The sequence below is a fragment of the Gigantopelta aegis genome, chromosome 8, assembly GCF_016097555.1.
Source record: "Gigantopelta aegis isolate Gae_Host chromosome 8, Gae_host_genome, whole genome shotgun sequence".
NCBI classification, from domain to species: domain Eukaryota; kingdom Metazoa; phylum Mollusca; class Gastropoda; order Neomphalida; family Peltospiridae; genus Gigantopelta; species Gigantopelta aegis.
In genome coordinates, this window is record NC_054706.1 from 24,912,633 (window position 1) to 24,926,072 (window position 13,440).

The 13,440-nt window shown below is 42.2% G+C and overlaps 1 protein-coding gene across 2 annotated transcripts; it reads left to right on the forward strand.

Annotated features, from left to right (window-relative positions):
• The first annotated feature begins 2,228 nt into the window (after positions 1-2,228).
• On the forward strand, positions 2,229-13,131 carry LOC121380118. Of its 2 annotated transcripts, XM_041508891.1 has the most exons (4): positions 2,229-2,356; positions 3,205-3,289; positions 4,088-4,207; positions 12,965-13,131. In XM_041508891.1, exons 2-4 carry the CDS (start codon positions 3,217-3,219, stop codon positions 13,114-13,116), a joined length of 345 nt encoding a protein of 114 aa, XP_041364825.1. In that variant the 5' UTR covers positions 2,229-2,356; positions 3,205-3,216; the 3' UTR covers positions 13,117-13,131. The 2 variants fall into 2 exon arrangements, with proteins under 2 accessions (XP_041364825.1, XP_041364824.1); XM_041508890.1 differs by lacking the exon at positions 2,229-2,356 and having other exon boundaries at positions 3,059-3,289.
• The last annotated feature ends 309 nt before the right edge of the window (positions 13,132-13,440 follow it).

Genomic DNA, 13,440 nt, shown 5'->3' on the forward strand with positions numbered 1-13,440 from the left:
ACTCTATAGCTCCACCGACCGTCTATTGTAGTCCATGCCATACGAACGGGTAAAATCCCACTGGTTTTGGCACGCACGTACAGTTTCAAACTTTTCACATGCCTTTAAATAGTTTAAACAGAGCCCCCCCCCCCCCCCCCCCCCCCCCCCCCACACACACCCCACCCCACCCCCGACTGGTATTATCAAAGGCTTTTGTCTGTGTCGTCCTGTCTGTGGGAAACTGCATATAAAAGATTTTTTGCTGCTAATGGAAAAATGTCACAGGTTTCCTCCCAAGACGTGTTAGAATTACTAAATATTTGCCATCCAATAGCCGACGATTCATTAATTAGTGTGCTCTATGGAGGTGTAGATAAACAAAACAAACTTTGAACGGTTTAAACAAATGTAACGAAGTATTTTGTATTTTATAATATGGCATCTCTTGGCCCAAGACTCGCTTGATGCGCGACCGGTTTAGGATCAATCCCCCTCGGTGGGCCTATTGGTTTATTTCTCGTTCCAGCCAGTGCACCACGACTGGTATATCAAAAGCCGTGGTATGTGCTACCCTGTCTATGGGTGCATATAAAATATCCCTTTCTACTAATGGAGAAATGTAGCGGGTTTCTTCTCTAAGACTATATGTCAAAAATTACCAAATGTTTGGCACCCAATAGCCGGTGATTAATAATCAATGTGCTCTAGTGGTGTCGTTAAACAAAACAAACAAACAAACTCTTGGCCCAAGATGTGCCAAGGATACCTTGGGCCGAGCATTGCCCAAGATGTCCCAACTGGGACACCTTGGGCAATTAGGACATTTTAGGCTGCGACACGCCGGCCTGCGTGGTGGGGCTGCAGTTGTCGGCTGCGAAGGAACTCATGCGCCGCCTCTGGTGCTCTCATCCTCCTGCCTTCTCCTTCTATTCGTCCTGGCCCCGTGCTTATAAACCTTAAAGTCTAGACTTTAATAAAGTTCAGACTTTAACGTCATGGCAACGCCATTCAAATAGCATTACGTTAAAGTCTGGACTTTATTAAAGTCTAGACTTTAAGTTTTATAAGCACGGGCCCTGGTCGTCGTTGGAAGGAAGGAAGGAAGGAAATAGTATATTTAACGGCGCACTCAACACATTTTATTTGCGGTTATATGGCGTCGGACATATGGTTAAGGACCACACAGATATTGAGGGAGGAAACCCGCTCTCGCCACTTCAAGGGCTACTCTTTTCGATTAGCAGCAAGGGATCTTTTATATGCACCATCCCATAGACAGGATAGCCTTTGATGTACCAGTCGTGGTGCACTGGCTGGAGCGAGAAATAGCCCTAAGGGTGGTGGTCGTCGTTGGATGCTTTGCCCCGTAAACTAACGTGACGTAGGCCTTGTCCCCGGTGTAGGACACTCGGAATTCATCCCCCGTGGTGGTCGGTGGGGGGGGGGGGGGGGGGGGGGAGCGGGATCAACAGTGCAGCTGGAGACATCCATAGGAAAACGCAATAGCTCCAACGAGATGGTCGATCCTTTGTTGTAGTCCATGCCAAACGAACGGATTACAACCGAGCGAAAATTCCACTCGTTTTGGCACATACGTACAGTTTTTTTTTAATGTCAAAAAGTGTAGCTGGAGACATCAATTTTCGTGACTGGTAAGTCAGACGCGGAGTCTGTCCAATGCGTGCGAGCCACCTCTCTGCTGAACATTGTGAGTCAGGTTGTCAGGAGTAAAAATAAAAACACACATTAAAAAGACGAGTTACTGAGCTAGATTCCGCCCCATTTATATAATGAATTATTTCGATAACGCAGACTGCTAGAGGAATGTAGAAATGTTGACACGTATAATCTACTGAAAAAAAGGTTAAAGGGACATAACCTAGTGTGTTTTAAACACTAAGGTATATTTGTAACTATTATAGCCATTTTTGATAACTGAAATCATACTTTATTTAGATTTTATGGTTTAGATTATCAATTTCCGTACATTCGAAGTGGTTTTTTGGTTATCCTGTTGTTTTCAATATCACAAGATGCATTTCTTATATTTTCAAAAACGCACGTGCGTCTGAGAAGTAACAGTTTTAATCTATTTTTAGAGGGTATTTCACCATTTCAAAGTCACAGACTCATGTTACACTTAGTTGTAACTTTATCCAAATGTGTTACAGGTTTGTAGATTAACTAAACTTAGTTGTTAATTTTCACGGGTTGAAACTGGGGTCTGCCACTTTAAAGCTAGTTTTCTTGGGTATGTATCTCAGGTGCTTGTTCCGTCTGGACAGAGTTAATGGATTACTATACACGAATCTTGTTTATCTTCATTTATAGTCGTGCTCACGGTTAAGGATAGTTCTTCAAGATAAACGTCTCGGTAAGATATTTATTATTGTGATGTTTATTGCTGTGCCGTGACGTTTATCCACTGTATCGAATGTTCCATTTGAACTCAGGATTTAATCAAATCAGACATATGTGATTTTTATAAAAGCCTCAACACGTACAACAATATATTTCAACAAATTTAAGACCAAAATATTGACTATAATACCTTTGGTAATCTTTCCAGGATTAGATGTTTGAAGATGACACATTTTATCCCGGTACACGACAAAATCGAAAATGTGGAATGAAAATATTGCGGAATGACAATTATTCATACCAAGAATTTTACTTCCATCCAGTAAAAAGAAATATATCGGAACTGAATGGAATTGAGTATGCATTATTCCACTGGATGGACGTAAAATTTGTGTTACGAATAATTGTCGTTTCGCCATATTTTGATTCTACATTTTCGATTTCACGGTGTACCAGGATACAAATAACTTTCAAAACGTGCCTGAACCTCTTTTGGATATAAGGACATATATAAATATATATGTTAATAAAATAACAGTAACAGTAACGTTCAAATGTGTCATCTTTAAACATTTAATCCTGGAAAGGTTACCAAAGGTATTGTAGTTAATATTTTGGTCTTAAATTTATTAAAATATGTTGTTATACGTGTTGAGGTTCTTAAATAAATCACACGATATACCTGATATTTTTAAATCTTGATTTTATTAAATCTACGAGTGCAAATTGAAAATTCGATCCAATGGATAAACGTCACGGCACAGCAATAAACATCACAATAATAAAAATCGATCCGAGACGTTTATCTTGATGAACTACCCAGGATATAGGTTCAACTATTCTATTACACATTTTATCCAGATAACCCTGAAGATGTTATCCCTGGTTGGAGTTTTGTGTCTGGCGACAGTGATGTTTGCTCACCCACATGAGAGAGAAAAGCGAGGTTAGTGGACGATTGTTCTTTAATTACCGTTTCATATAAAACCACTAAATTAAAGGGACTCTCCGGAGTTTTTAGCTCTATCAAGACTTCCGTTTGTTCCCCAACAAAGTAAACCCACATCATTTTCTTGTTTCTTTTAGAAACATGTTTTAAATACAAGGCATTATACGTATATATATATATTTGAAATTACCTTTGGCCGAATTATTTCAAACTCCATTTGGCCATTGGGAGAACTAAGAAATTGGTACGTATGAAATGATTTTAGACAAACATCGATAGTGAGATACTACAAAACATTATGCATTAGTTATAGCTAAATTCATATCGTAAGAAAGTAAACTGCAATTTTTATAATGTAAAAAAATAATATTTTATTTGCTGAATACATTTTTAAAATGTAAAAAAATAATATTTTATTTGCTGAATACATTTTTAAAATGGCTAAAACTTTAGGATATTCCCTTTAAGTATGCAATTGGCATAGCTAGGATTTTATATGGGGAGCACCAACATTGGGGCAAACGCTGTCTATTAACCGTGTAATAGGGAGACAAGACTTTTTTTTAAAAGATTGTGTAGAAAAAGAGGCGTGACCTCTAAGGCCCCTTCTGGCTACGCTAATGGGACGGGCGGCCGAGTGCGTGACGTATATAACGGAAAACCCTGTTACGTACTGAATAATAGAGGATAATTTTAATGTTAATTTTGTTGTAATAAAGATCTGTTCTATTCTGTTCTAATATACTAGGTATACAGTGTTGTCAAAGTGTAGTATTGACCTTTAATTGTTTTTAGCTTTGGGCTGCAACTATAACGGCCAGACGTATTACGATGGCCAAGTATTTACCACCACAACAAGCGGCCCGTGCATCAAATACACGTGCAGTGCTGGTAGCGTCTGGCCCACGACGCTTGGTACGTATTATTTATATTAAGGAAGGAAGGAAATGTTTTATTTAACGACGCACTCGACATATTTTATTTATGGTTATATGACGTAAGATATATGGTTAAGGACCACACACATATAGAGAGAAAACCCGCTGTCGCCACTTCATGGGCTACTCTTGTCGATTAGCAGCATGAGATTTGTTCTATGCACAATCCCACAGACAGGATAGTACATACCACGGCCTTTGTTACACCAGTTGTGGAGCATTGGCTGGAACGAGAAATAGCCCAATGGGTCCACCGACGAGGAGCGATCCTAGACCGATCGCGTATCAATCGAACGCTTTACCATTGGGCCGTCTTGCCCCCTATATTAAGGATGCGCATTGGTTTTTGGTGCACTGATGTACAGTTACCGGCCTCGGTGGCGTCGTGGTTAGGCCATCGGTCTATAGGCTGGTAGGTAATGGGTTCGGATCCCAGTCGAGGCATGGGATTTTTTTTTTTTTAGATACCGACTCCAAACCCTGAGTGAGTGCTCCGCAAGGCTCAATGGGTAGGTGTAAACCACTTGCACCGAGCAGTGATCCATAACTGGTTCAACAAAGGCCATGGTTTGTGCTATCCTGCATGTGGGAAGCGCAAATAAAAGATCCCTTGCTGCTAATCGGAAAGAGTAGCCCATGTAGTGGCGACAGCGGGTTTCCTCTCAAAATCTGTGTGGTTCTTAACCATGTCTGACGCCATATAACCGTAAATAAAATGTGTTGAGTGCGTCGTTAAATAAAACATTTCTTGCTTTCTTTCTGATGTAGTCAAACATGTCTAATGCTAGTACAGACTATCAACTGTCACGGCGGAGTTGGCCAACTCGACGGTTGCATTGTAATTTCACCAACTTCCAACTCTCGACGGGTGCGCTCATATTAACAACTAATCGGTCGTCGAGTTGTATACGACGATAATCTAGTTGTTGTGACTCGAAGCAGTCATACATATGTTGGTGTTATGTGGTCGCCACGACAGTCCTTCAACAGTCGTAGGAAAGGTTCAGTAGTATAACCCAGCACACACGTAGCTTTGGCGTAAACTAAACGTAAAGCTAGATTGATTGATTGATTGATTGATTGATTGATTGAAACATATTTTATTGATTTTTAAAGAACAAATGGATAAGGCACAAATTATACAACTTACTTGGCCTTCTCCGTAAAGCTAGAGGAACTCGAGAGACTTATACACTTACGGCAAGATGATTCCCTTGTTTCCATCAATGAGATCCATAGAAAATGCTTGTAATACGTACTGACAACAGACGGGTTGATATAGTTCAGTGGTAGAGTGCTGCTCGCTTGAGGAGCGATGGGTCGACGCAGAATCGATAGCCCTCTGTGCACTTTTTTTTTCGCCTTTCCAATTAGTGACCCACGACTGATATGTCAAAGACTGTGGTATATACTGCCCTATCTGTGAGAACGTGCATGTAAAAATGGCGTGCTTACTTTTGAAAGGAGTAGCCGGTGTGGCAGCAGCGGCCCAGTGGGTCCCCCTCGCTTTCTCTCCCTCCCCATCTCGCGCCCCGAAGTGTCGAAATAACCATGTTAGACATTAAATAGTAGTAGTTTATCAAATGTGCTGAGGTGTCGTTAAATAAATTACAAATCACGTACTTAACGTAAGACTGTAATTATAGATGCAGAGGAATACAGCAATTGCGATCAATACATTTGTTGTCTAAGATCATCTTCTAATATCGCAAACAGTTCAGTAATGCTTGGCCTATATAATATATTAATCTAATTAACATTAGGGTTACAAAACCAACCAATATTATCGTCTAGACATGCAGGCCCTTTTAAGGGCTATTACAAACAGTCATTCTATGGACTTTCAACAATACTCCCATAGAGTGCCTCCCACCTAACTACAGTGCACTTCTCGGGACAATCTCAAAAAGATCCCAACCACCGAGTCCCAAGGACTAAACGAGAGCACTTATAGATGTCAAACCACCACCAGCCTCCATGAAGTCAAGGTTCCAGCAACGAGATAGCATTTGACCAACTGAGTCAAAACAAACAAACTAGCTCCATTTTAATTTCGGTGAACTGTTCTAAATTATGCGTCCTAATTACCTTTACGAAGTTTCTATTTCACTATAATCCCATGGGACATTTACAAATTTAATAGCACCAAAACCACCACCCTCGCCCGCTTCCGATTGGTCGGGCTGCTTGTACTCCCTTGCACATTCCAGCGCGGGCGATCCCCTCTGCCACCCCACTCCTAACTCTTCCCTGTCCTGAACGGAGATGCAGGTGAGAGCCGACGTCTTCGCCCATGGCATGCGTGTGCTGCAACATGTTTTTGTTAATGTGGACGTTAAATCCTATTACCTAACCAGATTACATTTAGAATCATAGCACCCTTCACCTTTTTAAATCTCACAGTGGTGTGGTGGCCTTTAGCCACAGGTTTGTGTGATGTGTCTAGTGCTATAGTAAAGAGCAACTGGCTTATATACCTCTCGCTTTCAGCTGTAGCCAGTGGATAACCTGCCATGGTGAACAAGTGGGCAGATGTACGTAAGTCCCACCCTTCCGGCACATAACCTCTCCACAGACAAGACTCCCCAAGTGCCCCCTGCACACACAGCTTGGCACACCACGGAAACTGGGCCTTTGCAGACACAGGCCAGACTGGGGGAGGGGGGGGATCTCGGAGAAGCTGGAGCCCCAGAGGTGCAGAGTGCATGACCCATCGGTGTATGGATACGCTCTGGCACTCAGCAATCCAGCCCCAGCTATGGGAAACTAACACGTTCGGACAGAGGATGTAAGTCACGAAAGACAATTTGTCTAGGAGAAGGAAAACTCTGAAAATAAACCCGAACAGACAGCATTCGATAGTCTTGGTTGACAAGCTGTCTATGAGAAGGAAAACTCAGATGTAACACCCGGGCAGACAGACCCGTTCAGCTAACAACAAGCAACATGTCAAGAACTCCTTCGAAGACGGAATGTGCTGACTGTTGTATACAGTAAGGGGACCTCCTTGAAGAAAACCGAGGACATACGCACTTACCCATTATGGCCATGCAAACAGATATCAGAAGATATGGTGCCCACCCTGCTCTCCGCCAGACAGGGACGGTGCCGGGCCCCAAGCCTCGAAGGGGCCCACCTACAGCTACAGGTGGAAAAAACTCTACAAATGATGGTAATGGGAGCAAAAGTGACTATAGTCGACCAAAGTCCAAAATTCCAGATGCTCCACTCATCATTGCACAATGGAATGCTGAAGGCATCCGCAACAAGAAGCCTGAACTGCAGAACTTCCTGAAAAGGGAAAAGGTTGACATCATCTGCATCCAGGAAAACCACTTGACAAACACTCACCGCTTCTTTGTCAGGGGGTACGAGCTATTCCGACATGACAGAGAACACCGCCACAAAGGAGGAATTCTTACCCTGGTTAAAAATAACACTCCAGCGGTTGAAGTCTCAAGATCAAAAGGTGATACAGAGTTCCTAACAGTTATGGTCATCTTGCCAGAAATGGAGCTAATTGTGACCAACTGCTAAAGCCCGCCAGACAAAGACCTAAGTCTACATACCCTTCAACTGAAGGACAGAGGACTACTTCTGGTTGGAGATTTCAATGGGCACTCACCCAGTTGGGGATACACTGAACTCAATAACAGGGGCGAGCAAATAGAAGACTGGATGATAGAAAACAATCTCATCCTGATCAACAAGCCAAATGACAAGCCAACCTATCTTTCAAGATCCTGGAAGACAACAAGCACGCCAGACATTGCCATAGCCACAGATGACATCCACAAAGTCTGCCATCGACAGATAATGGACCAGTTAGGTGGGAGTAATCATCGACCTGCTGTCTACACACTCAATGTGCCGGCACCAAGAAAAAATCGCTACAATGGACCAAGCTGGAACTATAAAAAGGCCAACTGGCACATATTCACAGAGCTCACAGACAAGCTCTGTCAAGAAGCAGACATCCAAGAAAGAAGAGACATCAATGACAATGTTGACCGATTTACAAAAGCCATCTCTCAAGCAGCAAAAAGAGCTATACCAAGAGGTTGGAGAAAAAATTACCAACACTACTGGAGTAACAACCTCCAAAAGCTCCATGACCAGCTGACATCTGCACGGGAGCAACAAGAAAGAAATCCCACCCCAGAAACAACAAGAGTCCACAACCAAGCAAGAGCCACATTTGATAATGCAAAAAAAAAAATGAAACACGAAAAGCCTGGCAAGAGAAGACCAGCTCACACAATATGAAAAATGACACCACAAAACTCAGAAATTGACGAAGACACTCAATGAGGACAACCAGTCAAAGTCACAAGCAACCATCTTGGAAGAAAATGACCAGACCTACACCGGTAAGAAGGCAGCCACTTTGCTAGCAGAAAGCTTCAAACATGATAGCGTACTCGACCCCACCAGAGAGAAAACAGCAAAAGAACTCAGGGAACAAACAACTAACCCTACCATGACAGATCTCTTCTCAATTTCTGAACTCACAGACTCGATCAGACGGCTAAAGAACAAAAAATCTCCAGGTAAAGATGGGATATCAAATGAAATGATTGGATATCTCGGCAAAATAGGCAAACAGAAGCTATTGATGACCTTCAACCAGTCTTGGAAAGCTGGGGAGTTTCCACACTCCTGGAAAGAAGCCATAATAATCCCCATCCTAAAGAAGGGAAAAACAGACACTCTAAAACCAGCTACAGACCCATTAGCCTCCTTAGCTGCCTCAGAAAGACCATGGAAAGGATGGTAAATAAGCGACTTCAGTTCCATCTTGAAACAAATGGGCTTATCAACCATACACAATCAGGTTTCAGAAAAAAATCTTAGCACAGAGGACCAAATAGCTTACCTGACCCAAGAGATCGAAAATGGATTCCAGGGAAAGAAGAAAACTCTAGCTGTATTTGTTGACCTTACCAAGGCTTTTGACAAGGTATGGAAGGATGGCTTGCTTTTAAAGCTCCTCAAAAAAAGATTTGTGGAAGAATGTATGGCTGGATAAAAAGCTACCTATTTCAGAGAACGGCCAGAGTAAAACTAGAAAGACACACACGCAATCTAGTGAAACTCAGAGAGGGAGTCCCGCAGGGAGGGGTCATCTCGCCAGCACTCTTTATCATCTTCATAGATGACATTGTAGACCACCTCTCAATATACATCTCAAAGGCCATCCATGCAGATGATCTGGCAATATGGACATCCTCTGAACAAATCAACACAGCAAACATCAGGATACAGGATGCCATGAATACTATCTCTGACTGGGCAGAAGAGTGGATGGTCACTATCAACAAAAATAAAACACAAGCCACCAGTTTTTCCTTTTCAACAAAGAAAGAACAATACAACCTTTATCTCCAAGGTGGAAACATCCCCCAACAGGGTACACCAACCTACCTTGGTGTGACATTGGATAGAAGGCTTTCATAGAAACCACAAATTAAAACAATAGAAAATAAGGCAACCAAGAAAATGGCTATCATGAAGAAGTTTGCAGGCACAAAGTGGGGGGCAAATCGTAAGATCCTCACCCAAGTCTATACAGGTGCTGTTCGACCACATTTAGAGTATGCTTCAACAGCATGGATCACAGCAGCAAAAACCAACACGGCAAGATTGGCAAAAATCCAAAATGCCAGCCTCCGTTTGATAACAGGTGGGTTAAAAACAACCCCAATCTCTGCAATGGGAAAAATTACGAGATTACATACACTTGAAGAAAGGCGGGAAGAAAAACTACTCCGACAATGCGAAAAACTCAAGAGAATGCAATCTCATCCGTTGCATACAAGCCTGAGAGATCCTACCAAGAACAGACTCAAGAGACAGAGCATAAATCACATCTCCAGAATGCTTGCCACCACAAGACCAACAGGGCGAACCACTGCAGGACTATGAAGACTGGGAAACTGAAGATTTTACCACCATCATAGACCTGCCAGGAGTTGGTAACAAGGAGGAACACACACAGGCAGAACTTAAAGCCCTTACCCTCGAGGTGTTGGACAGGGATTACCACAGAGATTCCTGGACCCAAGTCTATACAGATGGCTCTGCTGAAAATGCTGTCAAAAATGGAGGAGGGGGTGTCTTTATTAGATATGTTGATGGAAGCTTCACATCGAAGTCCATCGCAACTGGATATCTCTCCACCAACTTCAGAGCTGAGGCATGTGCACTACTTGAAGTAGCTAAAGTACTAAACTTACAAGACAAACTGTCTCCCAACACCGTTTTCCTTACAGACTGCAGATCTCTACTACAGAGCCTCCAGACACATTGTGGCAAACATATCCTGTCGAATATCAGGAGGGAACTTCAAGATATGTCAAAAAGAACAAACATAATCCTTCAGTGGATACCATCTCACTGTGGCGTGCCAGGCAATGAAGAAGCAGACAGGCTCTCAAAAACAGGAAGTAAACGTCAGCAGGTATCTCAACGTCAATCATACTCGAAGGTGAAAACCATCATAAAGAACCGCTTTAACACCAACTGGAAGATACGGATGGAAGTGGGAAAAGAGGATAACCATGAGTCACTGGACAGAACACAGCAAGTAATTATCTTTAGAATGAGGACTGGCCACTGTCGCCTGCTCTCCCACCTCTATAGACTCAGACTTGCCCACACTGATGAATGTCCCTGTGGTACAGATGCCGAAACACCTGAACACATTCTTCAGTCCTGTCCATCATATACCACCCTGAGACAAGAAACCTGGCCGTATCCGGTGGACCTAAAAGAGAAACTTTGGGGACCGACGTCGTCCCTTCGACGGACAGCGGACTTCCTGGTGAGAACAGGACTGGAAGTCTGAGCATGGCCTTGGGAACGCAGAAGAAGAAGAAGAAGAAATCTCACAAAGTAATGTTACGTCCATGCTACGACTGGTCTGGAGTACAACTAAATTTTGTCATAAATATTAACATTTACGCCTGTCCTAGTTGCAGAGTAAAATTACGACTGGTTCGTGTTACACACCTAACATTTTAGTATTGCTTTCCATCAACCGTAAGTTTAGTAGGCCCTTCCGACTGCTTCGAGTTACAAGCCCCAGACTAGCAACTAGACAGTCGTAGAAGTCGTGAGATCGGCGAGTTCAGCAACTTCATCGTGACAGATGGTAGCCTGAGCCTAGCATCAAGCAGCCACACAGGGAGTAGACAGGTTTTAAGGAGGCTGATTTTATATTTTAAAATGGCCGCCGATGTCATTATAGAACTAATACCTTTCACCATAGCTTCAAAACTGAAGAACTGAACGAGTTAGAAAGATGCAACTCACTATGTCAAGGCAGTGCTATGCGATGATAATAGTTTTATGAAGGATTAAAACCATATTTGTCCATATTCCAAGATGGCCATTCATGCAATTACCAACGGTCACACTGTTGAATCGGCACAGTTTAAAATACATTTAATCAGCGCAGTCCTCTACAATGGCACAGGTGGTAAAGCGCTCGCTCGATGCGCAGTCGGTCGGGGATCAATCCCCGTAGGTGACCACATTGGACTATTTCTCGTTCCAGCCAGTGCACCACGACTGGAACATCAAATTCCGTGGTATGTACTACCCTGTCTGTGGGGTTGTGCATATAAAAGATCACTTGCTGCTAATCGAAAAGAGTAGCCCATGAAGTGGCGACAGCGGGTTTTCTCTCTCAATATATGTGTGGTCCTTAACCATATGTCTGACGCCATATATCCGTAAATAAAATGTGTTAAGTGCGTCGTTAAGTAAAACATTTCCTTCCTTCCTTCCTTCTAGAATGGCACAGTGCGCGTTACGTGTTTCTACGGACATATTTCCTTTTACAAATGTAAGTATGCCTGTCCCGTTACAACCAGTGACCCACGAGTGGTATATCAAAGGCCATGGTATGTGCTGCCCTGTCTATGAAAAAACGCATATGAAATATCTCCTGATGCTAATGAAAAAGGTTAGTGGGTTTCTTTTGAAGACAGTGCCATAATTACCAAGTGTTTGCCCCTCCCCCCTCCCCCCCCCCCCCATGCCCGATGAATAGTTAATCATTATGATCTAGTGGTGACGCTAAACAAAACACTATTTTAACATTTTGCATCCACACTTGATCAGCTAACTGAAGCATTTTGAGACTTTCGATTGTGGGGTTCAAAATTCCATTTCATACTGGTGTCACTTGATCAGAAACGAGTGTTACAGGACTCACACTGGGATAAATTTTGGTTTAGCCAATTTTCAGATTACGTATATCTATATCGGGTATTTCCTTGAAAATTATTAAAATGTGGTTAATTTAAGGAATATTTTATCAGCCAAAACCTAAATGTTGTAGCCACTTTGAATAAAAAATTAGCAATTGGCTAATTTGGTCATGTACTGTTATTCGAAAACTTGTAACAATAAGCTGGTAACCGATTTGGAATAACCGTGGGTTGTTTGTTTTTTTGTTGTTGGTTGTTGTTGTTTTTTTTGTTTTTTTTGTTTTTTTTTTGGGGGGGGGGGGGGCGTCTCTAGTGTATTAAATGGCAAAAAAAAAAAACCCATCAAACAAAAACAAAATAGTAAAAAAAAAAAAAAAAAAAAAAAAACCCCACCAACCATCAAAACCCCAAACCAAAACAAAACAAATAAAACAACAAATTAAGCAAATATACATTTTTATAGGGGGATGAGTGCGAACGTTATCAATTTCCAATGATTATTTCCATTATCTATTTAGAGTGTAAGGCTGACAATGGGACGTGTGTTCCATTTGGCACCAGGAAGATAGACTTGTGTCGAGTTAGCGAGTGTGGACAAAACGCCGCAGGATATATTGGCTTCTTTCCAATTGCAGGTTCAAATTATGGTATGTATATTAGAACCCAATAGCAAGATTCTTTCTCGCCTTGACCTGCGATATTATTTCATTTAATTTCAACTTATTTTCATGCTTATATAATTAAGGTTCAAGTAAGCTGTCCTGGACATACACACCTCAACTTAGTGGTTAGTTGTTGGTGGTTAGCGAGAGAGACGTTGGTGAGTGGGCTTACATATACTCATTGAGTCGTTAAAACTCGCTCTGGGTGGGAGCCGGTACCGGGATACGAACCCAGTACCTACCAGCCTTGGCTTAACCATTACATGTTGAACGATTAGATTCTATCAGAAATTCAAATAAAACATAAAACAAAGCAATCCACAATAGAGGTG

Coding starts and splice junctions, on each gene's coding strand:
- LOC121380118 (XM_041508890.1), top strand. CDS start 3,154: ATGAACTACCCAGGATATAGGTTCAACTATTCTATTACACATTTTATC. Junction 3,290..4,087: donor ACATGAGAGAGAAAAGCGAG/GTTAGTGGACGA, acceptor AATTGTTTTTAG/CTTTGGGCTGCAACTATAAC. Junction 4,208..12,964: donor CGTCTGGCCCACGACGCTTG/GTACGTATTATT, acceptor TTATCTATTTAG/AGTGTAAGGCTGACAATGGG.